General features: G+C 38.1%; 1 protein-coding gene across 1 annotated transcript in view; it reads left to right on the top strand.

Annotated features, from left to right (window-relative positions):
- Nucleotides 1–14,627, top strand: part of tmem214 (transmembrane protein 214) — a 73,365-nt gene extending 58,738 nt beyond the window's left edge. Inside the window, exons 9-17 of the mRNA XM_051925009.1 lie at nt 728–869; nt 1,760–1,851; nt 2,093–2,141; nt 6,491–6,598; nt 6,713–6,830; nt 9,289–9,385; nt 11,022–11,190; nt 11,429–11,580; nt 12,519–14,627. Coding sequence (XP_051780969.1) covers nt 728–869; nt 1,760–1,851; nt 2,093–2,141; nt 6,491–6,598; nt 6,713–6,830; nt 9,289–9,385; nt 11,022–11,190; nt 11,429–11,580; nt 12,519–12,654 — 1,063 coding nt within the window. The 3' untranslated portion in view covers nt 12,655–14,627. The remainder of the gene's footprint in view (nt 1–727; nt 870–1,759; nt 1,852–2,092; nt 2,142–6,490; nt 6,599–6,712; nt 6,831–9,288; nt 9,386–11,021; nt 11,191–11,428; nt 11,581–12,518) is intronic.
- Nucleotides 14,628–27,630: the final 13,003 nt, after the last annotated feature.

Genomic DNA, 27,630 nt, shown 5'->3' with positions numbered 1-27,630 from the left:
TGTACATTAAAAATATAGTAAAAATAAAAAATATGCACTGACAGTGCAAGAGAAGACTTAAGAAAAACATGATCTTCTTTAAGATTATACCCTTTCTTACAAAAAGCAGCGTTACTGCTTATTGTTTCCCGTGACATCCTGCGCTATTTAAATGCTTAGTATGAGATGACTTCAAAGATTATATTTGTGCATACATAATAACACAGACACGTTAAAGTTCTAATTTGTGAATTTACTACAACAGTGACTTAATCCAATAGTAAGTTGCACTTCATCAAAAATTGCAATTTGCAAAAATCAAAATTGCATTACAAGTTTAAACGACACTAAATTTTTTTTAAAGTTGAACTTTTAAGACAGATTTAGTTTAAACTACTTAAAAGAATTGGATCATTTGGATTTAAGGATTTGTAAGCCAGTAGGTTAGATATTTTTCTTATTATTTTTTGTTTAAGATTGTGAATAATGCTTTACTTGGTACAGGTATCTAATGTGCATTAATATGACACAGTTATGAAACATAATATTCTTGTCAGTTGCCCTAACTACATAATTTTTTTTCAGATGAGTATCCAGATTTATGTAATACGATTGTGTATATCACATAGCGTGACATCTACTGTATCATTGTCCCTTTTTCATAGGTATTATGTCCAATAAATAATAAACCTACACAATTTCTAAAATACTTAGATCATAATAAATACATAAATTCTTGTGTCTTTAGTTTGCAGGATCAGTTGCGACGACTATATCCAAGGCTCAAAGTTTTAGCATTTGGTGCTAGCCCAGAATCTTCACTTCATACATATTTTCCTTCGTTCCTGTCAAGGGGAACTCCACACTGTCCGGAAGGAATGAAAAAAGAGGTAAACATTGCATCTGTATTAGTAAATAAGTTCATAACATAAAATCTGTTGTATTTAGCCTTTACAAATAGGATTCTATGGGGGGGAGAATGTTAGGTTTTGCTCAACAGCGTACTCAACAGTAGCAGAATAAGCCAAGTAATTGTTACTCACCTTTAATTATTATTTGTGGAATAGCTTTCCCGGTTTCTCTCCTCCTAAAGCTGTAGTAAACTGATTTCACTCTTTCAGGAAGTTTCCAGGCCAAATCCTTCAATCCCATACAGGTTTGTGACTCCTAAATGAATTTCAAGGAGCAAAGTCTCTGAGGCAGCTAATTCATTTATGATGATTTTGCTGTTTCCGGAAAGCCTATAGAACTCACACCCACCTCACAATAGTATTCTGTGGCTTTATTCACATTTAATATAACAATATGTAAGCTCTCGAGGCAACTCAAGCCCCTTCTTCAGGCAAGACGTAATCTTCCATTAATCTTGCCTGAAGAAGGGGCCTGAATTGCCTTGAAAGCTTGCATATTTTAATCTTTTTAGTTAGCCAATAAAAGATGTCATTTTTCTTGACTTCTCATTACATTCATAATGGCTAACACAGTATAACACCCTAGTACTACAGTCATTTAATATTGCAAGCTTTCTTCCAGTATCTGGTGATCTCTCTCTGCTTTTCCCATGGGTTTGTTTTCCAGAGTGCACCCAGTACGGATAGGCCCTAAAGCTTCCTTGTAATCCCTGTCTATTAACATTTTTTTTTAGATTTTTATCTTTTGTGTTAAATCTTGTTTCTATAATGTTGATAACCTGTAATTTATCTCTTTACTGGTTCTTGATGTATGTATGATTAGTTAAATATAATTTTACATTTGTTTATCTGTTTTTCTTTCTCCCCAGCTGATGTGCAGCCTAACTGAATGCTTGACCTTTGATCCCCAATGCTTCAGTGTTTGGAGACAGTTATACACAAAGCATCTTTCACAATCAAGGTAAAAATGTAAATTAAAAAGTTACAGGGAACAGAACTGAACATAGACCATAAATTCTTAATTGATGATATATTCAAACTTTCTCAGGCAACAATTTTGTATCTTTTTAAAGGTTTTTGTGATCATATTTTTGTTAAGTATTAAACTAGTTTGTTCTCAATTATAGTTAGAATGTAAACTTTTTTTCACAAATATATAAATAAAATAATTTTGAGTATTTCTTTTAAACCCTTCTTTTTAGCATTTTGTTGAATCATCTCTTGAATTCTTGGGGAAGCCTTTCAGGAAAGGTAATTTTTTTGTTTATTTTGCATTATTGCTTTTTCCATGATTGTGTTCACATATGTTCTGCACAGTGTGGTTTAGTATGGTTTTATGATCATAACTTCAAAACCCCAACTTGTTAGGTTTTCAGCTTGTAAAGTTGAGCTGAGGCCTCCTGCTCCACAGCAAGTTTTTGCTCGCTCCAAAATATACAGATGGATAGAGACCTTAATTCTCACCCGTATTTCAGTATGTTATATTTGAAAGTCGTTTAACATATATATGGATAAGAAGAGATGTAAATTTTTGCATTATGAAAGCTTTTCTTCTTCCAATCTCTTTTTAAGCTGCTCAAGAATTTGGTATCTGTGAAGCAAGTCCTAGGTTTTCTGGCTAATTTTGCTGTTAGAAACGGATCGCTTTGCAAACCCCCAACAAAAGCATGACTAAAATCAATATATCAACACATAACTGTTAACTTGGAAAATTTGAAAACGAAGCAATTAGCTGAACTTGAATAAGGGTATCAGTTAAAATCACAAAAAAACAATCTGTTAAATGTTGCATGAAAAACTGGACTTTTGAACTTAGTTGTTATATTGCTTAAGTATTATGCTCTGAGCTACACAAATAATTGAGCTATAATGGTTTGAAATAATTGATTATTTAAACATCATAAAGTTTAATATTAAGTATAAAGTTTATGACAAATGGAAGTGAAAATACAATTAGTAATAAAGAAATATTACATGTGCAGATAAACATATTTTAATCATATGTGTTAAGGACTATAAAACATAGAAAGAAACTGTATGAAGTACTACACCATTACTCCCACAGTAGTACATTAGCAAGGAAAATCCTGGGTGAGACAAAAGCTAAATAAGAAATAGGAGGTTCTGGACACTTTTGAGCGGAAAGTTTAGATAAAAACATGATGAGCAATATACGTAGATCACCTTGAAGACCAAATGTATGGTCTGAATCTGTGTCATTGCTGCTGAATTTTGATATTTTCTTTATTATATTTTGCATTTAAATTTTTATTTTTTGTATTTTATTTTTGTGCTTTCATAAATAAGGTGAACACATTTAATATTAATTGGGTCATGATTCTTACGTGTTTCTGTGTCTCAGAGATTCATTTAGGGGTATGTTAACCTATGTGTTTCACTGAAGGGTTAATCAGTATTGGGAATTTCAAATACAGGCCCATGAGACAATGGCCTACAACAGGTAAATTTTAACTTGTTAAATTTTAAACACCAGGTGCTAGATCTTGAACTGCAGGGTGAACCTTAAGGCCTCAACATTCTCTCACCCCTTAGCCTTGAAAAGAGAGACAGGCAACCTGGGTAACCCTCTATGTCCAGATCTAGACTGTGTAACATTATTTCACCACTGGTCATTTTCATAAATGTTATTACTTTCATCTGTCCTGCATGAATGTTTTAATCTCTTGTTGAAAGGTTCTGTATGGTAACAATACTGCTGCATTTTTAAGAGTTTTAGCAGTAGTAGAAACAAAATTATTAATGTTGTGAGTTCACATGTTTATTATTATACAGTCATCATGGTTTGTTGATGCCATGAATCCATCCATTCGTTTTCTAAACCTTTTTAATCCAGATGTAGATCATGAGGAGATGGGGCCTGTCTGACAGGATCAAGCACAAGGCATGAAACAACCTTGCACAGGGCATAAGTCTTTTGTGCTAGGTATGCTCATATACTCGCCTACAATCGGGCACGTTATGACAGTTTAACTCCACTTAACTTTCATTGTCATTCATCCACATACGTAGTATATGGTTGAACAAACTTTTGTTTTTTTTTTTTTGTTTTTTTTTACAGTCCCTGGTGCATAGGCAAAATAACATACATTTAACATACACCATAACATTAGCAAAAACAGTGCAACAATACAATGTAGCAAAACAACAGATACAGGACTATAAAGCTCAAATAGTGCTCAATATCCATAGTAAAGTGCAGAGTGTAAAGTGACAGTACATTATTAGGGGAATGTTATAGGGATGTGGTACTGGGTAACGTGTTAGTTCAGAAATCTGACAGCTTGGAGAAAGCTCGCTACGTCCTGCAGATCTTGCGCTCATGGGCTTTGATGTTTCTAAACCACACAGTGATACAGTGTGTCAGGAACCTTTCCACAGTTCCTCTGTAAAAGGTTGTAACAATGGGTTGTGGCAAGCCAATTTGCTTCAGTCTCCGCAGGTTAAAAAAAAGGCATTGTTTTGCCTTATTGACAACAGAGTTGGTGCTGATTGTCCAGGAGACGTCATCAGAAATGTGTCACCAGCCAACCTGCATGTCTTTTGTTATGTGCAAGAAAAAATTAGTTCTAACATAATAAAACCACTCAGACACCATGAAATCCAGCAAACTGAAAAAAGACCTTCAGTGGACAGGAAACTGAGACAGCTGAGTCAGTAATAAAATACACTATACTCCCATAATCAACAATTTATTACCCTGCCCCTGTCCCCCCACTGCTGTTTCAGCTTTCCTCCCATATCACAAAAAATGTGTGTAATTGGGGACTCTAAATGTGGACCATTGTGAGTGTGTGTAAAAGTATACTCTGCACTAGACAAGTACTGCATCCGGGTGGAAATTATTCCATTAGTCTGAATTATATTAAGTAGATTTGATAATGGTTGTATTTTTATATAAATCTGTGCACCCTGGCTAACCTTATTCTATCTGTAGCAATTTACCTAAATAAAAAAAAAAAACAAACCAAGTTTTTGTTTTGTTTCAGTTTTTTTTTCTGTGTACTTCACATTAAAATAATTTAGTGCTGTCCTGTAGCTTCTGCTCTCGAGCACTATATAGTTTCCATTTATTTCAGTTTGTTGCTTAAAGATTTGCCAGACATGTGAAATTAAATCACCGGCAAAAAAGAAAAAAAAAAGACAAACTAAATTTCAATTTTCAGGCATGATATTCTATGAAGTTTCTAATGACTGCTTCACTTACAAATAATTGTGCTTGTGTACATGAGGATACATTGATGTTTCTCATGCTTTATCTGGCAGTGTTGCTGCTATTTCCGTGCATATGTCAACCCAAGAAATTCTTAGCAATTACACCAGGTCTGAACCTGGGATAGTCCTGTATTGTGCATTCAAACTAATCTTTTACTTGCAAATTCCTAAGAGAGCTTACTTGTGTGACCAATGCCTGTCAATTTATTTTAAAACTGCTGAGTCTGTTTTATTGAGGTGATGAAATTAAACTAAAACAAAGATTTAAATACATTTTCTCATTCATTTTCTCATCCATCTTTTGAAATCTGGTCAGTAACATAAACAAGTTTCTTCGCTAAATGAAATACTAATCTTGATTCTATCTTTTATGCTAATATCACTGCAACTTTTGAGCAACTATTTAGGAAACTGATATTGTTCCTAAGGATGGATTAGAGCTGTCAGTCAAGCATATTGCTGCTTCTTACTTTCTGTGATTTCACATTTTAATAGAGTTGCATCTAGTAACAGCAGCTAGCTAGTTAGCCCAAAAATAATGTGTATCAGAAGTATAATTGACTGCAAGTGAACATTTTCCGTAAAGTGGATATGTATGTGCTGTAAATAAGTAGCAAAAATAAAAATAAAGGTTTGGGGATTGGCCCTGTATATTGTTGGCAGAGTAGTAAAAAAACGAGTGAAACCAGTCTAAGCTGTAAAAAAACAAAAGACAAGTTATAAATGGCAATACAGAGGATTTATATTTTGGCAGCAGAAAGTAGTGTGAGGTCATCAAGACGGCACAGAAGTGGAGTCATCTGAAAGGGAGGAAAGTGACTTAATCCTCTGTGTTTATGTGGAAAATGAAAGAGAGGAGGCATTAATACTCTTTTCCAAACCTTTTCCCAATGTTTTCTTGTATTTATTTTACACTTCCATCCAAGCTGCATAAATATACCCTACATCAAAACTTTAAATTTTGTGTATTTTTAGTTCTCAGTTCTTGATTTTACTGTATTTGTGTCTGTCTCTGTGTAGGCACATATTGCATGTTTTTTTAACAGAATACAGTCTCTTGGTTTTTTTTTTTAAATAACAATGTACAAATTAAATTTGTGCAAGATAATTTTACTTAAATGTGTGTTGTATACAGGTAAAATCTGTTTTATTAAGCTCCAGTCTCATCATGGACACTTAAATGGATGCAAGGTGTATTTTCAAACCTATATTCAAATGTTCCTATTGTGATCTTTTGAACTATGTGGGCATGTAAAGAGATCTGAAAAAGTACATAAAACATATGTGAAAGTTGAGGATTTGTTGAATATTCACAACCTAGTCATCTACATTCCAAACTAATTCAGTAAATTTATTCTTTTCATTAGGTTCGCAAATCCCTCCAGGAAACTGTGCAGTCTTTCCAAGTTACAAATGAAGAACTCAGCTTGTCTACTAAATCAGACCATGTGAAAGCCTGTTCTGCAGTGTGTACTGTAAGACATTTACTTGTTTGATCAAATTTTAGTGTGAAAACGTTTTAAGTTATAAGTTAACTTTTTTTTTTTTTTTTTTTGCCGAGCTTCCTGAAAATTGATTTTTCTCTACAGAATTTACAGCTAAAGATGAAACGCCAGAGGTTCAACTGGTCTCGCCTGTTGCTGGTAGGACTGGTGTTTGCTGTTGGCTTTGTAATACATGACATCAGAGCTCAAGGATCATTTAATGGTGTGTGTTTTCCTTTGTTTTTATGTGATCATGTAGATGTAATGATCAATTTGCCTTTTTACTTTTGTAAAAAAAGTTCAATTGAAAATCCCTCTTTTTCCATTTAAATTCATGCCAGTATATTTGAGTGTATTTGTCTGATTATTTCTTGGATAAATGAGTGGCTTGCATGCCAACGCATTATAAAAACATGTTATGTTTTAAGGATTTTGTTGCACATTTCTTTCAGTGTTTGATTGGCCCTGCATTGTAAACCTCAGCATGTACTTTTTTTTCAAATTATAGTCCACTTAACAACACAGGTTTTGGGATAAAGTAATGTATTCTTCCATTGTGAAAAATCACTTCAGAAATGCCTGAGTAAGGCATATTTTTGTTTTTCTCCAAAATGGCCTACAACAGGTAAATTTAAGTCACAACCTCTCTTTCAACCACAACTTTTATGAACCACCTTTGTACTGAGCCTCATGGTCAAGCACCCACATCCTCAATGCCACATGCCCAATTACTGTGTCTCCAGCTGTCATTTTGGTGTTTTGTGTATTCACCTACATGAATTTTGCTTCCCTTGTAACTTAGTGTGCCATCTTTTATGCTGCTTTTTGATATCAGCAAAAGATTATTCGTATACAAGAGCCCATATATCATACCATCCCAATTTTCCCTCTATTTTGAAATGTTCAATCTTCCTTTATGCAAGCATTTTCACCTTCATATTTTTTTGTTAAATCGGAGTATCATTTCAGACACACAAACATTTTGTTTGCCCACCAAATTACATTTTGTGGGAACCTTCCAAACATCAAATTTACAAAGACATTAGTCATTATTTCAAATAACCCTTTATTTTTTTCTCACTGTCTGCTCCATGCTTTAAATTGCTCAGACCTACAAAGAAATAGTATTGTCACATTTTTATTAACCATCCATCCATTTTCAAACACACTTACTGTATCAAGAGCAGGGTCACAAGGTAGGTGAAGCCTATCCCAGCAAGCATCAGGTGCAAGGTAGGATCTATCCCTGTGCAGGGTGCCAGTCCATTGCAAAATGAACACACTCACACACAAACACATTTTTATTATCAGCCTCAGAAATCTCTGTTTATTTTGCACTATTATCTTGCCTAATAAGTGACAGGTCTGCTATCTTCCTTCAGCAGTTCTTATGCTACTTTTTTGGACATGATTCTCTTTTTCTGTGTGTCTTCTGTAATGATTTTGCTTCAGTCTTCTGAGAATCTTAGAACTAGGTCCTTGTATTTTATCATTACAATCAACACAACACTGGCTCCCAAATGTGCAGTTACTTTGCTTCTCCCTTGAGGTACACTATTCCTACCATTACTTGTGATAATTTGTTCCAAACCAGATCTCTTTTTTTCCTTTCTGCCATCTTTTTGGATACTTGTCGATACTGAAATCATACAAACTACTTTGAATGAATATTAATACTGCATATACATTTGTTTTTAAGACTCTGGAAGCAGCTAGAATAATAAGAGTACATCAAAATTAAGTAACTTGTGTTCTAGCAAAGAGTAGAATTTTTCACACAAAACCACTCTAAAAAGTGGTAGAAAATAAGCTAGAGACTGCAGGCTAAAAGCAGCATGATGCAAATTAAAAATGAATTAATTTGGCAACAAATTAAGTGAACAAGAACACAGAAGGATCTACTTAAGACAAACATTATTATTTTAACAGTTTTGAAATCAACAAATGCATAAAATTTAAGACCTACCCAAGGAAAAAAATGCTGCAGTCCTGGATATAGTTAGTGCTGCTAATATATTTTTAAAGAGATTGTTTTATTTATAAAACCAGACTTTGCCATCAGTGAACTGCAGTTTTATGAAACAATTTGAATTTTCATTATAGAAATACTAATACATATCCTCTAAAGTATACATTTTGGATTTTTGACAATAAATCTTTTCTAATTCATGATTAATATGATTAATCCATCCATCCATCCATTTTCCAACCCGCTGAATCCGAATACAGGGTCACGGGGGTCTGCTGGAGCCAATCCCAGCCAACACAGGGCACAAGGCAGGAAACAATCCTGGGCAGGGTGCCAACCCACCGCAGGACACACACAAACACACCCACACACCAAGCACACACTAGGGCCAATTTAGAATCGCCAATCCACCTAACCTGCATGTCTTTGGAATGTGGGAGGAAACCGGAGCGCCCGGAGGAAACCCACGCAGACACGGGGAGAACATGCAAACTCCACGCAGGGAGGACCCGGGAATCGAACCCAGGTCCCCAGATCTCCCAACTGCGAGAATATGATTAATATACTTATAAATGTTATGGAATTGTGGGGTGGTTATTGAGTGTGTTGAGGGTTAGATGGATGAGTAAGTGAACCTTCCTTTAAAAAGTAACTGAATAAAATGTATAGTATAAAGTTCACCTATTGTGGCCTTTTTTATCCCCCCTGCTAGGTTCATCAGTTGCACAAGTTCTTCAGCAGTCTGGAATGATGTCCTTTTCTCAACAGGCATACAATAAAATATCTGTTTATTCAAACAAAGGGTACAGGTCAGTGTTTTTCTTTCTTTTTTTCATTTTTATTTTACATTTTAGTTAATGTGACTTGTTCACAGTAAAATTTCTTTGCTCTCATATTGTTAAGTCTTCAACGTTCATTATTAATTTTTTTCTGGAATCTTATTAGAACTGAACCTGTTGAATAGTTGTAATTATATTATTGATAGTTTTATATGTTATGGTCAACCAGTAAGTTGTATAAACATTGACTTCTGTTATTCCATTGATTATGGGTTTATTTTTCCTGTAATATCTTAAGAGTGGATTTTTGTGGTGTTCTCTTCCATTTTCTGGTAACTCTTGCTTAATATATACTGATAAGGTAAAAGAAATGCATTGTTTTCTTGAATGGGTACGCTATAGTTGCTGCTTGTTGTGTCAATTTCTTTTAGAGTTTCTGATCAGTAATACAGCTTATGCAGATTGAGATTTCCATTTGCTAATCATACAAAAGCTTGTTTGGATCACTTTTACACAGCAAATGGAACATCTTTAGAAAGGCCTTAATTCATAGGTTAGGTCGATATTCTCCCACACATCATCCTGTTTTAGTGAAATTACAATAAACCCCTATTAGTGGTGTGTGTTTTTTTTTTTTTTAATTAAGTAAATAGTCCTTCACGGTAGCCTTGTATGGAAAGTGGGAGCCAATACCCCCTCAGTTTAGTAAAAAACATATGGAGAATTTACAAACTCCATACAGACAATGACTGGGCAAGGGATCAGAACCCAACACTTTGAATCGATATGACTTCAGTGCATACTAGTTTCAGTTTGCATTGAATTCTTCACAAAGCATTTTCATCACATCTGTTTTTATCTAAAATGGCAGTCTGCGACCAACTGTAGTAGTGCTACATATGCAGTGGGCTATTGGAAGAATTTGACCTTGAGCCCGTAAAATCAATAGAATATGTGTAAATACTGGTGTAGTAAATGAGCTTAGTCTTTGTAACACTGTGTTAAAGAGAAAAATGCTCTGTGTCTGACCACTTAAAGTAAAATAAATAAATGAATCACATTTTAACTAAAACGTTTGACTGTATAAATTAATATTAACATTTTTTTCCAGGCAGACCTTACGCATCTGGAACACCCAATTTCTTAATACAGTTTTAAAAGATTCTGTTTAAGAATAAAGATATATTACACTTTATTTTCCATTCCAACATCATCCTCATCTTAACCGTAACTTGACAACTTCTTAAATAGTTAGAGCCTGGTAGTTCTTATATATGATTGAGGGTATTATATCTAAAGAGAAATTAAGAAATGTTTTTTTAATAACAACAAAATATGTGGAATTGGTAGTATGACATTTTAAGTTAATTCAGAAGAATTTCTTTTTTAGACACTTTTTAACATAGGCCTTCAAGTGCAAGGGTATTCTAAAACAGAACTTGCCTTAGCTGATTGCATTTTTTTTGCTTGTTATTTATATATCTGTGAACACAGTTTCAGATTTTTCATAGTTGACTTATTGAAAATTTGGAATGTATCATACAGCATTCTTTTTGTAAAACTGTGTCAATATGTATTTAAAACATTCCATCCACTTCCTTCAAACACAACACTTTTTTTGTTGTTGTTGCCATTTATAATACTGTAATTTTTTTTTCTTCTGCAGTTGGCTGGAAACAAATGCTCCCTATTACTACTCAGAAATGGTTAAAACATTTGGGCCTACTCTAGAAATGGCTTGGGAGAAGACGATTGTTACATCAGCATACATCACAGAAAAGTGTGCAGGCCAGATTACTTGGATCAAAGAAAATGCTCCTAAATTAATCGAATTGGTAAAGGGCTCACTCTGCCTTTCCTTCAGTTACTTTATAGTTGAATTCATACAGTGTACACAACAAATAGCCCACATGTTAAGAGTGTTTCTTCATACCCAAATTATCACAAAGCCCCATTGCTCTTAACTGAGTATATTGAGATGTAATCCAAGTAGATATGTGAATATTTGCAAGGTGTTGTTTCTGTTTTTTTCTTGGAGATAGTATAAGTACAACTTTTTCTGTTTTATTTCAGCTCAGTGCAAGCATTCCAGAATGTGTGGTGAACTTTATTGAATATTTGAAAGTATTACTTCTGTTCATACACCAAAATTACCTGCGGCCACTTATGACATATGCTGTAACTTTGATGGATGAAAGCTGGCAGACATTTGTTAAGTCCTGCAAGTAAGTGTGAAGTATTTAGTGTTCACCAAAAGTAGGCTTACTTTAGGTCATATTTTATGGTATTTTATTACTTTCTCGGATTATTTTATTATAATACACTTTAGATATTTGTAATTGTTTAAAATGGCCTCTTTTATGCAATCAGGGACCTCTAACTTGAAATCCTGAATCTTGATCTTATTGCATTGCCTGTGCCGCACAGACATCCATGTGCAAATTTCATTTTAAGTGAGAGGTTCTGAGTATCGCCTTCAGTGATTTTCACTGTGGGTGTGCCGTATTAACCAATCATGATTTGCCCTCAAACCAGCTGAAAATATATTCAGAGGGAAAGAAAGAAGTGGTGTGTCCTCATTTTATGATGTGTTTTACAAGTATTGTCTCTTTAAAATATCATAAAACATTTTTGTCTGGAAATTTAGTATTGTATGTTTTAGGTTCATAGATCTTTAAAAAGAATTCTAACCAAAAAAATAACATGGGAGACACTTGGATTAATGTTTAAGTGTAATTGTTTACTCTTTGGAGGTCAACACATACAATAAAACTTAGCCAAGAGTCACCAGTGAGTTTGACATATACAGCATATCTGAGGGCGTGATTAGGAAACAAGAGAATCTGCATAAGAAAAAATCTGCATAAGAACAGGAAGAACTTGCTGTTTCCAACCCAGATAATAATTATTGCAGGATTTAGTCCCAGGTCTTGGCAGTTGCATTAAACTAATTATCCATATTCAGGCAGTTTAAGTAGAAGAGAGAATTTTCTTGACAACACTTGGTAAGCTATTGATAACTCAAATTATTTACTTCACCCCTTGACTCTACAGCTTGCTCAGTTATTAATTGTGTGCCCATTTGTGCGTAGTTGTTATATTTGTCAACAGAAAGTGCTTCATATGTTTACAGTAAATGTTTTTGTTTTGTTTTCTGCTATAGTGGAGAAGTTTCCTGGCTGTGTGTCCAGAATCATTTAATAAATTTTACTGATTCAAGCTGGAGTTACCTGCAGAACAGAAGCATTGCCGTGAAAAACTGGGCACTTGACTTGATATCCAGGCATTCAAGTGCTTAAGACACTGAAAAGGACAATATCAACTCTGCTGCATTTTGTAAAGATTCAGAGAAATTTTCTTAAAAGGGGAGCGAGTGCTTTAATTCCTTTGAAATTCTAGGAGACCACATAATGTTTTATAATCTAAGACCACTTTTCTACTTTACAGTTCTTACAGGTGTTTTTTTTTCTTTTTCATTTTCTTGTTTAAAAGTATTACGATATGAAAATGCAAAAATCAGTGTTCTGTTTTAAGTAATTGCCAAAGCAGGTATCATGAGTGATTCATTATTGCCATCTACTAATGGCAGTAAAGAAAAAAAACAAAACTAAAAAAATATTGCACTACAGCTATCCAGCTTTTCTGGCTGGGTGTTGAACTGATCATTCCTCACTAATGGCCTCATTTTATTATTTTGAGACTGCTGTATTTGAAACTAAACACAGTGAAGTAGATTTAGAAGTCAGTAGAGAGGTAAAAAACCACTTCTAAGAAGTCAAATCAGTATAATTAGGGAATTTATATAACAGAAATCATTAAAAAAAATAGGGGGGAAAGAAAGATTATAATAATAATTAATAAGATTATGTAGTGTATAATGTAATAAGAGCTATTTAAACTAACTTGGACAAGACTAAATAGAAAACTGTGAAGCTTGTTCTTAAGCTTTTTAACTAAATTAATGTAGCACTGAAACTTGGAATGTAGAGGTTTTTTTGTTTGGGCAAGAAATGCCATTGACCCTGAGACAGCTATTTTCAGCAGTTTGCCTTAGCTGATACTGCCGATGGTAAGAACACATGTCTTGTTTTCCTGTATAGAAAAATGTGTTTGAATTCAGTGATCTGAGGTCTAGTGCTACACTGGCTTGTTTCGCTTGCATTCTCTGAGACTCCGGTATTGTCTTGAAGATAGCTAACAAAATATCTTGTAAGTGGCAATAAGGACAAGAACATTAAGGACATTACATTTAGGAAGCTGAAAGCAAGCGCTGTTGTGCATTTTCATGCAGGGTTGCTTGATGCCTTTTTGCCCAGATTTCCTGTATGTAGGCCACTGAAGGCAGGCAGTGTGTTGGTACCTCATTCTGTACTTGTCTTTGCTTATTTTCCAGCATGCGTCATACAATGGATTCAGGATTTGCACAGGAATTATTTCAGCAATTTAAAATAACTCAGACTGAGTTTTCATCTGTAACCCTAGGTGACAGCAAGTTCCCTTTTTTGATTCTTCAATATGAAGAAATCCAAATGGTATATCGAAAATAATTGTGGAACTTGGATGTTGAAAACTCAAAAGTGTGTGTATCTGAAAAAAAGTGTCTTGCCCAGTTTTGAACTGTTGTCCAGTGTATGTTTGTCATTTTTAGGAGGTTCATTCTGGATTTGTGTTGAATGATCATTTAGTACAGTTGTTTTTAACACCTTACCACATATATTTTTATTTAATCTCTTACTGTGTACATATACTGTATTTTGAAATACTGGCTGTATTGCTGCTTCAAACCATCACCAGGTTGCCAAGGTAGATGTAGATTGTAAATATTTAACGTACACTAAAAAAATGTATATTGAAACCAGCCAGTGATTTTCAACATTTGTTGAATGAAGGCTGCTCCTTGAAGTTTAAAGTTGACAACATAACACAAACCAACCCCTTCTCTATACATGGTGAAAATGTTCAGAAAAATCTCAAACTAAATCTAAAACTCAGAATTGCCCCACATGATGAGATGATCTCATTTTCTTTGTGTGTGGCTGATATTTCAAAGATCTACATCTCCTTTGTGTAAAGGTTTTAAACAAATGTGTGTTGCTGCCTTGGATCCTGATTCTGTCCATATGTGTGTTTGTTTTTATTAAAATAAATAGACATATGGGTTATGTGATTGTGCATTCCACAGAAATCTGAACATAAAAATAGGCTGTAAACTAGAGAGCCTCCATCAGCTTTGTTTTAACTTGGAATAAAATTTTTCCCTTGTGTGCTTGAATAGTGTAGCGGTCATTTCTGTCATTCAGCCTTATGAATGCAAGTCATTCTCCGGAGATTTGAAGCTTTAGTTTTACTGCACATGGAAATGGCCCATTGACTTAAAGATGAATTTCAGTTTTAATTAATATGTAGCCCATCATTTGGGGGAAAACATGAGAGATGAATACAGACTACACCTAAAATAGGTGGATTAACAGATACATGAGCATCAACAAAGGACAAATCTTATGTTTGAGCTGATGCATGAAGTGTAATGGGAATAATGTTATTTTACATATGACTGGACCACTAGTGGGTAGTTTTGATAATGGAAAGAACACCTTATGGAAAAGATGTGGGAGTCATAACAGTCCATGACCAGACAAGTGCTCCAGAAAAGTTAAATTCAGAGACTTAATAGGAAGCTGTTAGTACTGTGACAACCTCTCATTTTAATTCTACTATCATCATATCATATGTCCTTTGCAGTCAAATTCAAAAATTGAACTCTTTGCAAACTGTGTTGGCCATCTCCATTGTGTCAGGTCAGCTGCTGCTGCTGCTGCTTCTTTTGGCTGTTCCCATTAGGGGTTGCCACAGTGGATCATCTTCTTCCATATCTTTCTGTCCTCTGCATCTTGTTCAGTTACACCCATCACCTGCATGTCCTCTCTCACCACATCCATAAACCTTCTCTTAGGCCTTCCTCTTTTTATCTTGCCTGGCAGCTCTATCCTTAGCATCCTTTTCCCAATATACCCAGCATCTCTCCTCTGCATGTGTCCAAACCAACTCAATCTCGCATCTCTGACTTTGTCTCCCAAAGTCCAACTTGAGCTGACCCTCTAATGTACTTATTTCTAATCCTATCTATCCTCGTCACACTCCCAGTGCAAATCATAGCATCTTTGTCAGGTCAGCTAATTTTCAGATCACAGGGACCCACTGCTTTGAAGGTGCACAGACGAGCCTGAATTATTTGAATAATACACTGCCTGGCCAAAAAAAAAGTCGCCACCAAAAAAAAAGGGCACACACTGTAATATTTCGTTGGACCGCCTTTAGCTTTGATTACGGCACACATTTGCTGTGGCATTGTTTCGATAAGCTTCTGCAGTGTCACAAGATTTAGTTCCATCCAGTGTTGCATTAATTTTTCACCAAGATCTTGCATGATGGGTGCATCACTTCATCTGCCTCTCTTCTTACCCTGATGCGCCCATCACTCTGGAACAGGGTAAATCTGGACTCATCAGACCACATGGACCTTCTTCCATTGCTCCAGAGTCCAATCTTTATGCTCCCTAGCAAATTGAAGCCTTTTTTTCCGGTTTGCCTCATTGATTAGTGGTTTTCTTACGGCTACACAGCTGTTCAGTCCCAATCCCTTGAGTTCCCTTCGCATTGTGCGTGTGGAAATGCTCTTACTTTCACTATTAAACATAGACCTGAGTTCTACTGTTGTTTTTCTTCGATTTGATTTCACCAAACGTTTAAGTGATCGTCGATCACGATCATTCAGGATTTTTTTCCGGCCACATTTCTTCCTCGAAGACGATGGGTCCCCACTGTCCTTCCAGTTTTTAATAATGTGTTGGACAGTTCTTAACCCAATTTTAGTAGTTTCTGCAATCTCCTTAGATGTTTTCTCTGCTTGATGCATGCCAATGATTTGACCATTCTCAAACAGACTAACGTCTTTTCCACGACCACGAGATGTGTCTTTCGACATGGTTGTTTAAGAAATGAGAAGCAACTCATTGCACCAGTTGGGGTTAAATAACTTGTTGCCATCTGAAAGATAATCGCCCATGCAGTAATTATCCAATAGGAGGCTCGTATCTATTTGCTTAGTTAAATCCAGGTGGCGACTTTTTTTTTGGCCAGGCAGTGAATATCTATCTATCTATCTAATACAACTTCCATGCAGGCAGAGTGCTTGGCTAGTTGCAGTGACTTGGATTTTCTAACACACCCATGGCATATCCATCATAATTGTCTTTACACATTTCCATAAAAACATTTTTATCTGTAAATTAAATCATTAGATTGGCTAACTATCACTGGAGTTATAAAGGTTAGGACAGCTTATAATAACGGAAAATAAAAAGCACAAATCTAATCTTGCACTTCTCCTAGACCAAATAAACTGTGGGCTGTGCTGTTGCTGCCCTTCCTTTCATAACTGGATAGTATATTGGGAGGTTGAGTAGGTTTGTCAAAAACCGTAAAACACAAAGGCAACTTTACACGTTTCTTCAGCATTTAAGCTTAAGCCCTTATTTTTATTGAGGAAAACTGTTGTACTTTTTTTTTTTTTAACAGTCCTCTAATAAATATGCAAGATTTTCTGTTGCTTTTTCTAATCCAAGTTTGGTAGAATTATCCCTGTGCAGGTTTTTAAAATACAAAAAACTTCAATAAAATGTGATTTATATAGCACCTTGTCAGTAGACAGGCTAAGATGATTATTCACATTATGTAAGGTTCGTGATTTAGATTTGGTATCTTCATGTGTGAGATTTTCCTTCTGCCTTCTTGGTCTCTTCCCACTCATCCGTCATTGATCTCATTGTGTATGAAATCTGAAAGTTGTACTTTTCAGCAAAGGTCAAGCAGAGCTGCACAGAGAAAGCCCCAAGTGGTGAAGGGTAACAAAACCTGGAAAGAATTTCAACACCACAGTGTTAATTTTGCTTTGGACTCAAATGTGTGCTGAATCAAAGTTGACATCTGCAATGTGCCCTCTGCAGATGATCCATCACCTCGAGTTGTATTACGTCATTTCCAAAATACAGACACGGACTGTATTTATGTATCTTAATTTTGAAATTTTGTCAAGAAAGTGAATGTAGATGTCAGGTAAAACGTCCATGGCAGTCGAGAGTGCTATGTTGAGTCACAAAGCTGCCAGAAAACAGAAATTATTCTGTTAAGAGAAAGCAAGTATAGTTAATTAAATTTAAAAAAATCAAAAGAAAAAAACAAGCAAAAAAAAAAAAAAGTGGGCATTCAATTTTAGCTCCACTCAAATTTGTCAATGACAGGTCCTGCACTTTGACTCCTGGGGCAAAACAGCAATATTACGCTTAACATCCCTTTCGCTTCAAAATCTGTAAAAACATGAATTTGTTTAGAAGCTTAAAGTGTGTGGGTTTTAAAAACAACAACATCATCAAAGCTTGCCCAAACAAGCAGATTCAAAGAGTCACAGGGGCAACCCAAGCTTGCTTCCCACACTTTGGACTGATTATCTGCCTCAAGCTTGATGACATCATCTTCCACATACAGAGTTGCTCTATTTGTATAAGGTGCCACTTGGGCCGCCTGCAGACGCTTAGATAACAGGGACACTATCTCTTCAACATAACCTTACATGGCTATAAGCGACTCTAGCACCACCCATAATAATGCTAACCTTTCTTGCCATGTGTCTTTACATAAATGACCCGATTTTGTCGATTTTATTGTGTTGTTCGTACAGACTGCAGTAGCCTGGGGTCAATAGCAGATCTCTTCATACATGTCATGGAGCCTCGCCTCTCAGACTTGTTAGCCCAGGGTGATGTCGCTTTTCACAGAGGTGCCACATCTTCACACATGGCGGACTGTAATCCCTGATACCCAGTACTCTTGTCTTACTCTCATGTTATTCCACTGAATGTTCCAAATCTTTCTTATTAGTTCAGGTTGCATAGATTAAGAGAGAGGAAGGGGAGAAAAGTAAGCAACAAAAACAAATGAGCTTTATCCTAACGAAATACTGCTGTTGTTTCATCACCTCCATCCAGTTGCACACGGCAGTTAGGTGTTGCAGACTTTTTTTGGCTGTCGGACTGCTATCTGGACTCACTGCTTAGAATGTTTTGGCTCACATTTCGGAACTGTCATTTCATCAATTGAGACTTTGCCGGCGTCTGCCCCTTTCTCAGTTTCCACAGTTACAATGTTTTCACGTTTGACTTTGTGTGTATATGGATGTTTGGTTTTTGTTTTGTAATTTATGTACAATATGTTTCATGGTTAAGACAAGGGAGGTCAGGTCCGTTTCATGTGTTTTTTCCCCCAATCACAGTAAATATTTGAATTAGGATCAGAGAATTCGAGATTTGTGTGTTATATTTCATCCTCTTGTAATATACCATATATACTCATGGATAAGTTCTCCCGCAGATAAGTCAGGACTTGATTTGACAGTATAATTTCTGGCATTTTATAATGTCGGTTGTATAAATTGAATGCGGAGTAACCACGGAGCACACTGCCTTTTTTTCTATGTGGGTGTGGCAATGCGCTGTATCAGCACGTACTCCTAATCTCTCTCTCTCTCTCTATTGTGCATACATGGCCCCACGGTAATACCCAAACTATTCCAAAGCAACGTTTGCACTGATTTGTGTTTTTTGTATCACACACCGTCATACAGGTTTATCGTAAGAGCATCCCTTATCTACAATGGAGCATTCGATCAGAAGAAAATATGAAGCTGGTTTTAAATTAAACGTTGAAAGAAATTGGTAACTGAGCTGCTGCAACAAAACTCGATGCGTCTGAGAAACTGATGCGAGATTGGAGGAGGGAAGAAGATTAAAAAAATTAAGTCTCATTTTTGAACGGACGTATAAGTCGGGGTCTGATTTTATGATCGATTTTTTAGGTTTTAAGACCGACTTATATATGGTATTCATTTTACACCTACTGAACCTTTTCTTTGACTAATTTCTCTGTTTTTGTCCTGTCGACTGTAGAGCTTGATTGGAGGGCGAGTAAGAAACTGAAATGTTAGTACAGTTTGGCGTGAGCGAGTGCAGACCTCGATCCAGTACAGCCAGAGTGTGTAACTTACCACCTTCCGAGCACAAGGGCAGTTGTAAGAAGATAGTTAAACTCACTACGACGTCTCGCATGTGGATTATTAGCAGTTGAAAGGATAACTTTCACTCTTCCCTATATACGTATAATATTTTAAGCATTACGAAAAGACAATTTTCCCCTTGGGGATTAATAAAGTATATCAACTAAAATTAATTTTCAATCCACACTGATCTCTCTTTTTGTGTTCTTTCACATGGCTTCAAAGACCCTAAAAACATAAGAAGCTAAAGGCTCCTTACTCATGCTCATAGCCTGCAGTCACATATTGCTCTTTTTAATTTAATATTTTTATATTTCGATGAACTCCTTTAATCTCTCCCTTCATCTTCTCTGATAGAAGTGTTTTACTCTCCCCGGTTTCTCGTTTCACCTGCCCCGGATTTGTTCCCTCCTCCCCTCTTTATCTTTTACCTGCTCTTTCCATTTAACCCAAAGAAGGCTAAACAGCTGAACTGTTGTCTCTTTTACATTCTTTCCTTCTCAGCATGGAGGTAATGTTTGATCTTTTCTTACCTTTGCAGATGCACACTCACACGGCTCTACACTGACACCACTGACTTTACTTTTCAAGGCCCGGCATCGTTGTGTATCCGTTTTATTGTTGCCCTCTGTGTGCTTACATATTATCTATAACCTGCCAGCTAATGGTGTATTTGTCGTGCCTTCCATCGCAAGCTTCCCACGGAGGAGAAGCTGTGGAACTGCTGAGGACAGAGGGATTCTCTGTGAGGCCTTCCATGGTTTTCTGGAGTGGATGTGGACAGAACCGAGCAGATGGTGTGCAGTATAGAAGGTGCTGTTCCATCTCTTCAGTTACCCAGCACACCAAGTATGTCTATGATTATAAATAGCGCGTTGTATAAACTGTATTTCTTTTATTTTGGATGTTTTATTTTGGATGGATAGTTTAATGACTTTCAGCTTTTTTTTTCTCTGTGCTGTATGACAAACATCAAACCCACTGAGGCCCAGCAGCAGCAGCTCTTCTTCTGACAGCTTTGCTTCCTCCGCTCAGTTTTTCTTCTGGGTATCCTGCTGGTGCCACAGCTCCATGTCCAAGTTGTTTCCTTGCCAATGGAGAGACATCTGAGACACCAGAAGATTTGGTATCAATTAATGGAAGGATTCTGCCTTCATATTACATGGCCCAGATTTGAGTTTATTGTGGAATACCCAGGATGGGATGGACAAATAGTTGATTAAAATGTCCAGAACTTTGCCCGTATCTGGCCCTGTGTTTGACTTTTTCCATTATAATTGACCACGGACCCTCCCTAGCTGTGATTCTCAACACTTGTGGCCATGGCATCTAGTTTTGTTTTTGGCCAAACAGGACCTCCCACCCCCCACCCCACCCCCCAAGAAAAATTCACCCTGAAAACTATTTATAATGCTGTGATGTGGTACACATGAAAGGGCAGTGGGAGGGGTGTAGTGGGTGCAATGACAAATGGAATGTTATATTAAGATATGCAGGTGAACAAGCCATTGGTGTCCTGGATAATGGACTGTCTGTCAGACAGACCACAGTTTGTGAGACTCAAGGACTGTTTCTGACACGGAAGTGAGCAACACTGGAGCACCACAAGGAACTGTCCTGTCTTAGTTTCTCTTTACTCTGTACACCTCAGACTAAATATAACACCAGGAGCCTCATGGATAACGCCGTGCGTAGAATTCGCACTATAACATGACGTAAGCACAAAAGCCAAAATGTGCTTACGCACAGAAAAATCCAGATGCAGGAATCTGTGCATTCACCAACTTCCGCGTTCCTCTGCTACATAAATCCCGCTCAGCGTGGAAATAAACGCACGTGCACGCGCTTGCTGTCCCGCTCCAACTCCTCCCAGAATTATGCCTCTTTGAATATGCAAATCAATATAAATAGCCCTTAAGCCCAGCGTTCTGTGAAAAGGCAATGGCAAAATTACGAGGAAAAATAGAAGATTTCAGCGAATACCAAATGGAGGCAAAGAAAAACGTACTATTTTTTGGTTTAAACAGTTATATAAGCAACAAAAGGAAGTTGATCGAGTGACATAGCGTGTCGGAGAAACTCGAAAGCTCAAGTTCACAAAGTCACACAGTGCCCGAAATAAAAAAGAAATCACATATCAAAGTCGCCGTGAAAAGGCGAGTCGTAGCCCACCGTCTGAGTGTCATATGAAAGCTTATTAGGGTACAGTGAAAAAAAGGCACACAGTGGGGAAAAAGCACGAAATGTCAACTTTAATCTCGAAATTTCCACTTTAATCACGTAGTTTATTTTGTCATTAAAGTAGAACATCATAAACTTCATCTTAAAATCGTTTAATTTACTAATTTCTCAAATCCTATCGTAACTAAAGTAGCACGTTAAATGCTTTGTTGTGTATTTGATCTTATATGTGCTCTCTGTGCCTGAATCACTACGTGCTCTTCCTCCGACAGGACACAGAATCCATTACATTCGTAATATTACAGCTCTGAATAATTAAAATACTGAGAAGTATACGTGATGTCATTTTCATGATGATATGAGTTAAAGCATGTTATTAAACATGGGAACACGGTGGCACAGTGATTGTTCATGTCTTACAGCAAGATGCTTGCTGCTCCATGTGCGACCTTCAATGAAGTGCTTTATTACAGCAGTACTGTCTCTTTCAAACATACTAACCCCCAATTCCTGTCCTTACTTTTCTTTCTCCAAATACCCAATCGCCACACAATCAGCTCTGTAATAGACGTTAAGCCATCTGTAAGCTTAAAACGCCGATTCTTCAAAACTTTTAATGAACATTGAAATATCTTCATAATCTTTAATTATTCTATCCATCTATCCTTCCAGTGTCGCGCCAGCCACAGCATGAAAACAGCGCGAGGCAGGAACAATCCCTGAACAAAGCTCAAGCTCGCTAGCGCTGCGGCACCGTGTAGTTAAAGTTAGTTTTATCTGTATAATATAATCAACATAGTTTGCTGCATTTCGTCTTAAAAAGTATATCATCATCATATGTAAATATGTGCTTTATAAAGTGGCTCAGGTTGTGCAATATTATAACTGTATCATAAGTACAATGACCTTACGGTAACTTGCAAGTACAAACAGTTCTACAAGGAGCACTTGATGGACTGATTGAGTGCGTGTATAGTTCTTGGGATGAAACTGTTGGTGAACCGCGAGGTCCGAACAGGAAAGGCTGTGAAGTGTTGGTTGGATGAGAGCAGTTCAAATAGTGAATGGTTGAGGCAGCGAGTGCTTGATGCTGTATACCGATAATTCTCTTTCCAATCACTGTAGATCTGTGATTCACACTCAGATACAGTGATATAAATACTCCGAGTGGTGCAGTGCGAGTAATATAGAAAAAGATGATCCGATGTGGCAACACCTAATGAGAGCAGCTGAAAGAAGAAGAAGAAGGTGCAGTGAGAGTAACAACGGTAAAGCAGTTATGGTATTTAGAATAGTTTGACCATTCTGTGGACCATTATATTGTTACAGGTTAATTACAATCAGATGCATTAAATTTATGAACGATATGCGGTTAATTTCAGTGTATTTGATAAAGCCGCCGTCGTGGATGTGGATCTAAGAAAGGGTAACCACACAGGAACAGTAGCACTGCTTTGATGCTGGGTGCCGCCAGTCTGCAAAACCGAGTGGAGAACTTGCGTACGACAGGGTATGAGGTACCGTGGAAAAGTGCGTGGCTTAACTCCAAGTATAGGTTTTATACATCGCGATTTGAACGTGGAAACGTTCTTACACAACATTTCTGTGCGTACGCACCGTTTATACATGAGGCCCCAGGTCATGTCATTTGCAGAAGTTCTTAGATTCTTAGATGATAGGGTGTATTGATAAAGGTGGATGAGACAAGGTATAGGAGTCAGGAGAAGAAATTTGTTTCTTGGTGCAAAGAGAGTTGTCTGCATCTTAACATCAGCAAAACCAAGGATTACTGACTGATTATTGACTTTCGTTGCACAAAGAGTTTGTAAGTTTGGTCTCTATTCAAGGAGTGGATTTGGAGGTGCTGCACTCATACAAGAACTTGGGGGGGTCCACATTAATGACGGGTTGGACTGGTCTCGGAACACAGCAACAATATAAGAAAGGGCTGAGCAGGCTGTTTTCCCTTAGGATACTACATTTCTTTAATGAGGGAAGTGACATCCTTCACATCTTCTATGACTCTGTGATGGCCAGTGTGATTTTCTGTATTGTAGTGTGCAGGGCCGGTAACATCACTTCAAGAGAGGCACACAGAATCAATAAGCTAATTAAAAGGGCAGGGTCAGTTATGGGACACACTATAGACCCCAGTGGAGTTAGTAGCAAAGGAGAGAATAAAAAACAAAGCTGCACATCCTCTCTCTGACACACTAACATTGAGTACTTTCAGCAAACAAATTATTCAGCAGAAGTGTGTCAAGAAATGCTGCTGGGGCTTTTTATACCAACAGCAATTCATCTGCATAAAGTCTCACTGGGACTGTGACTGCTAAGTCAGGACTTTTCTTTTTAATTTTCTTTCTTTTTTTCTGGTATGTGTTCAGACCAAAGTGTGTGTGTACATTTATTGATGTATTTTTTTTTTTTTTACTTAAGCAGGCGACACAAAGATGATGACCTATGACTCATTGTTTGACAAACACTGCTCCAGAGGTTGATTTTTTTCCTCTCCCCTCATGTTGACTGGTCATAGTTTAACAATTAATTTGGACAGATCTTTTGTCTTGATGGGGTCCAAGGTGGCCCTGTGTAGACCTTAACAAAATGTCCCAAATCTCATACTCTTATTACGCTGTCGATCACTGTAATTCAGCACTTCTCCCTTTCCTTTTATCTCTGAAACACTAGACAATTCTTCTTCTTCTTTTGGCTGCTCCCATTGGGGGTCGCCACAGCGGATCATCTTCTTCCATATCTTTCTGTCCTCTGTATCTTGTTCTGTTACACCCATCACCTGCATGTCCTCTCTATATATAAAATCCAACATCTATCTGTCAGTATATCTGCCCGCTTTTCATGAGAGAACTACTTAACGGATTTAGATCAGGTTTTTTTCTATAATTTGCTTGAACATTCCGGTGGATTTTGTGACTTCTCTCATCACTCTAAGTATTATAGTTTGGATTTGGCACTGATATATTGGCGTGAATCCGAGAGACAGGCTGCGGGCCGAGGTGAGACCTCAGTGGTAGAGACCCGGGTGGTGCCCTCCTCACTCACGCGCCAGCCTTCATTCGAGTCACTCTACCTCTCGCCCCGTGTTGGAGCTTACCTTGCCTCCACTTAGCTAGCGATACCTGCTTGTTCAGCAGATATTATCATCTAGAGATTGTTAAAGAGTGACGTTTGATGTTTGTGAGAGAGAGATCACAGCTATGTGTGTTTTAGAGGGTAACTGCTCATTGGCAGAGATATCACGACCACGTGCTCTTCTCACCACGTGGGAGACACTCTCCCATCAGAGCTGATACAGTGGCAATGTTTGACGTTGGAGCGTACATACTTTCTGCTTCGGCAGAGATACCTTGCCAACTTTTTACATTTTTGGCAAAGAGATCACAGCTACATTCTCGCCCCCAATAGCAAAACCAAAAATATTGTATATCAAGAGGCCCTCAGATACAAAAACTGTAGCGGGGCTACATAGTTTATAGTGTTGTCAAATGTTAGTACTGAGTGCGTCTTGTTTCCATTGTCCCATTTGCTGTTTATGTGTGTGTCAGTGAATGCTGTCCCCGAAAAGGGGGACGGATGATGGAAGGAGACCGCAACCCCAAACCTGGAAAACACCTGTTCACTATTAATCAATTACAGCCGTCACAGGACTATTTAAGCAATCAGGAGAGAAGAGAAGGAGAGATGAGACCATTTTTTTCAACCATGGATTCAACTTACTTGCTGTTTTTTCACATCGCGCCTTCGCACCAGTTTCTTTTTCATGTTGTCTTCCATCCCTCATTTGCAGAGACCCCGGGGTCAGAACGTCATCCACCACACGCTGAGGAATCACGGTGAGGTTGCTCCAATTGCCGGGAAAATCAAACAACTCATTTATCTCTAATTCAGTCATCCGTATTCAGGACAGTTTTTATAACCGGACTCAAATTCACAAACTTTCATTCTGTATATCATTCATTGTTGTTGTTCGTTGTCTGTTAAATGTTACAGGGGCAAGGGAGGGTTTGTTGTATATATATATATATATATGGTGGTGTCTCGTTGTTGCTGTGGTGGAGGGATATTTATATATGTATATATTTCTGTTTGTCATTTGTCTTGATTAATTAAATTAAATGAAATATTTAATTTTACATATCTGCTTTTGTGTGCTTATATTTACACCGTCGATTATGGGGGAAAAGTTTAATTTGTTAGAGGTACGGCTTGATAGTTAGATTCATACTCAGTAAATTATCCAGACCACAGGTCTTGGAGGTGTAGCTGCCGGCTGGGTAAGGGGTCAGCCGTTACATAAGTAGTGCCCTCTCTGAGGAATCTTAATAAATACTATCGCTGTCTGCCTTTAAACATTTCCCCGATTAACAACATATCTGTACTGCGTGCCGAGCTGGACGACACCATTGCTTAGCCGCAGTGTGAGGAAGGAGTAGCTGGGGCGCGGCACGTCATGGTCAGAGCGTGTTCAGCAGTGCAGGAGGTGGTGGATTCATTGCAGTCACTGTACCTCGAAGATCACCATGGACCTGAGGAGGAATGCCTGGAGGATGTCTCGCCTCCGTGGGATAATCTGGCGCAACAACTAACCCGGGTGGATGAGAAAGTGTGCTGGAGCGCAAAGATGCCTTGCGGGCTCGCAACAGCAGCTCCCAGGAGGAAATAAAAGAATATATCCACGATCAAGTTAAACTCCTGGGGCGGGAAATTGTGTTGTGCCTCCAGTGGCAAGATCAGCGCTGGCAAGAAACTCTTCAGGGGGAGGTCCGAAGGAGTCTCCAGAAGTTACGTCAGTCACCCTGTCATTCAACGCCGTACAGGTCTTTTTGGGGGGGGGGGGGGGGGGGGGGGGGGTTGGTGGGTGATTGGTGAATACATCAATTGGCCCTCTGTTCCTGGGGTGCGCCTTTCCTTTCCCAAGTTAGGGGCTCCATATAACATCGATGATGTCCACAGCTTTGTGGAAGAAGGGGAGGCGTATCTGGCTGTTAACCCTTTAACCCCAGAAGAGCTTATGGGGGTGATAGGGGCATCCCTCTCAAGGTCAGTGCGGAGCTGGTGGCTGACGGCGAAGAAGAACATTAAAGACTGGGGGTCCTTTCGTCGATCTTTCCTCGCGGCTTTTCTTCCGGAAGACTATGAATTCGAACTGGAGGACAAGCTGCGATCCATGGTGCAACTGCCTTCGCAATCCATCCGGGACTTCGCCTATGAATATTGGGCTTTGTGTTTGAAGTGGCGGCCGGCTATGTCTGAAGAAGAGGTGGTCCGCTGCATCCTTAATGCCTGTAACCCGCGGTTAGCTGGGGGTCTCAGGGGGGTTGTGGGGTCGGTGGAAGACCTGGTGAAGGTGGGCTCGCAAGTGGAACGGGACTGGGGAAACTCAAAAACGTACTGGAACAGAGTATAAGACAGTACACGCGAAACCCAGACCCTAAAACCCCAGCGAGCCAAAACCCTGCCGGTCGGAAGCCGATCTCGCCATCATGCAAGTGAGTACGTCCCTCCTGATCGTCCCAGTGAAGCTGTGGGGGTGGCAGGTGGATGCGGTGGTGGATACAGGGAGCCATCACACCTTAATATGTTCTAACATATGGAAGAAGAGTAGCCGACCGACAGACAACTTAACATCTGCCCCATCTGTCCGATTTGTATTGGCAGATGGGAGTGAACACAGGGCACTGGGCAAAGTCCCCTTGAGGTACAGTGTACTCTCCACCACCCGGGAAATGGATACATATGTCCTGGATGACCGGCACCTGTCCGTCCCATTACTCCTTGGGCTGGATTCTTTAACCACCATGAGGATGACCATCCATCTCAATCCCAGGGGGTATACGGGGCCGGGGAAAGGGGTATGTGAATTCATACATAAATCAAAAGAAGATCTGGGCTCAGAATTCATTGGTTTCTACGCGGCAGTGAGGAGTGACGCAAGCACCTCAGCGGCAGCCCCTGTGGAGGAACA

This window comes from Erpetoichthys calabaricus, chromosome 3, assembly GCF_900747795.2.
Source record: "Erpetoichthys calabaricus chromosome 3, fErpCal1.3, whole genome shotgun sequence".
NCBI lineage: Eukaryota > Metazoa > Chordata > Cladistia > Polypteriformes > Polypteridae > Erpetoichthys > Erpetoichthys calabaricus.
Note: the sequence above shows the minus strand (reverse complement) of the source record. Positions and strands in the feature narration are given on the sequence as shown.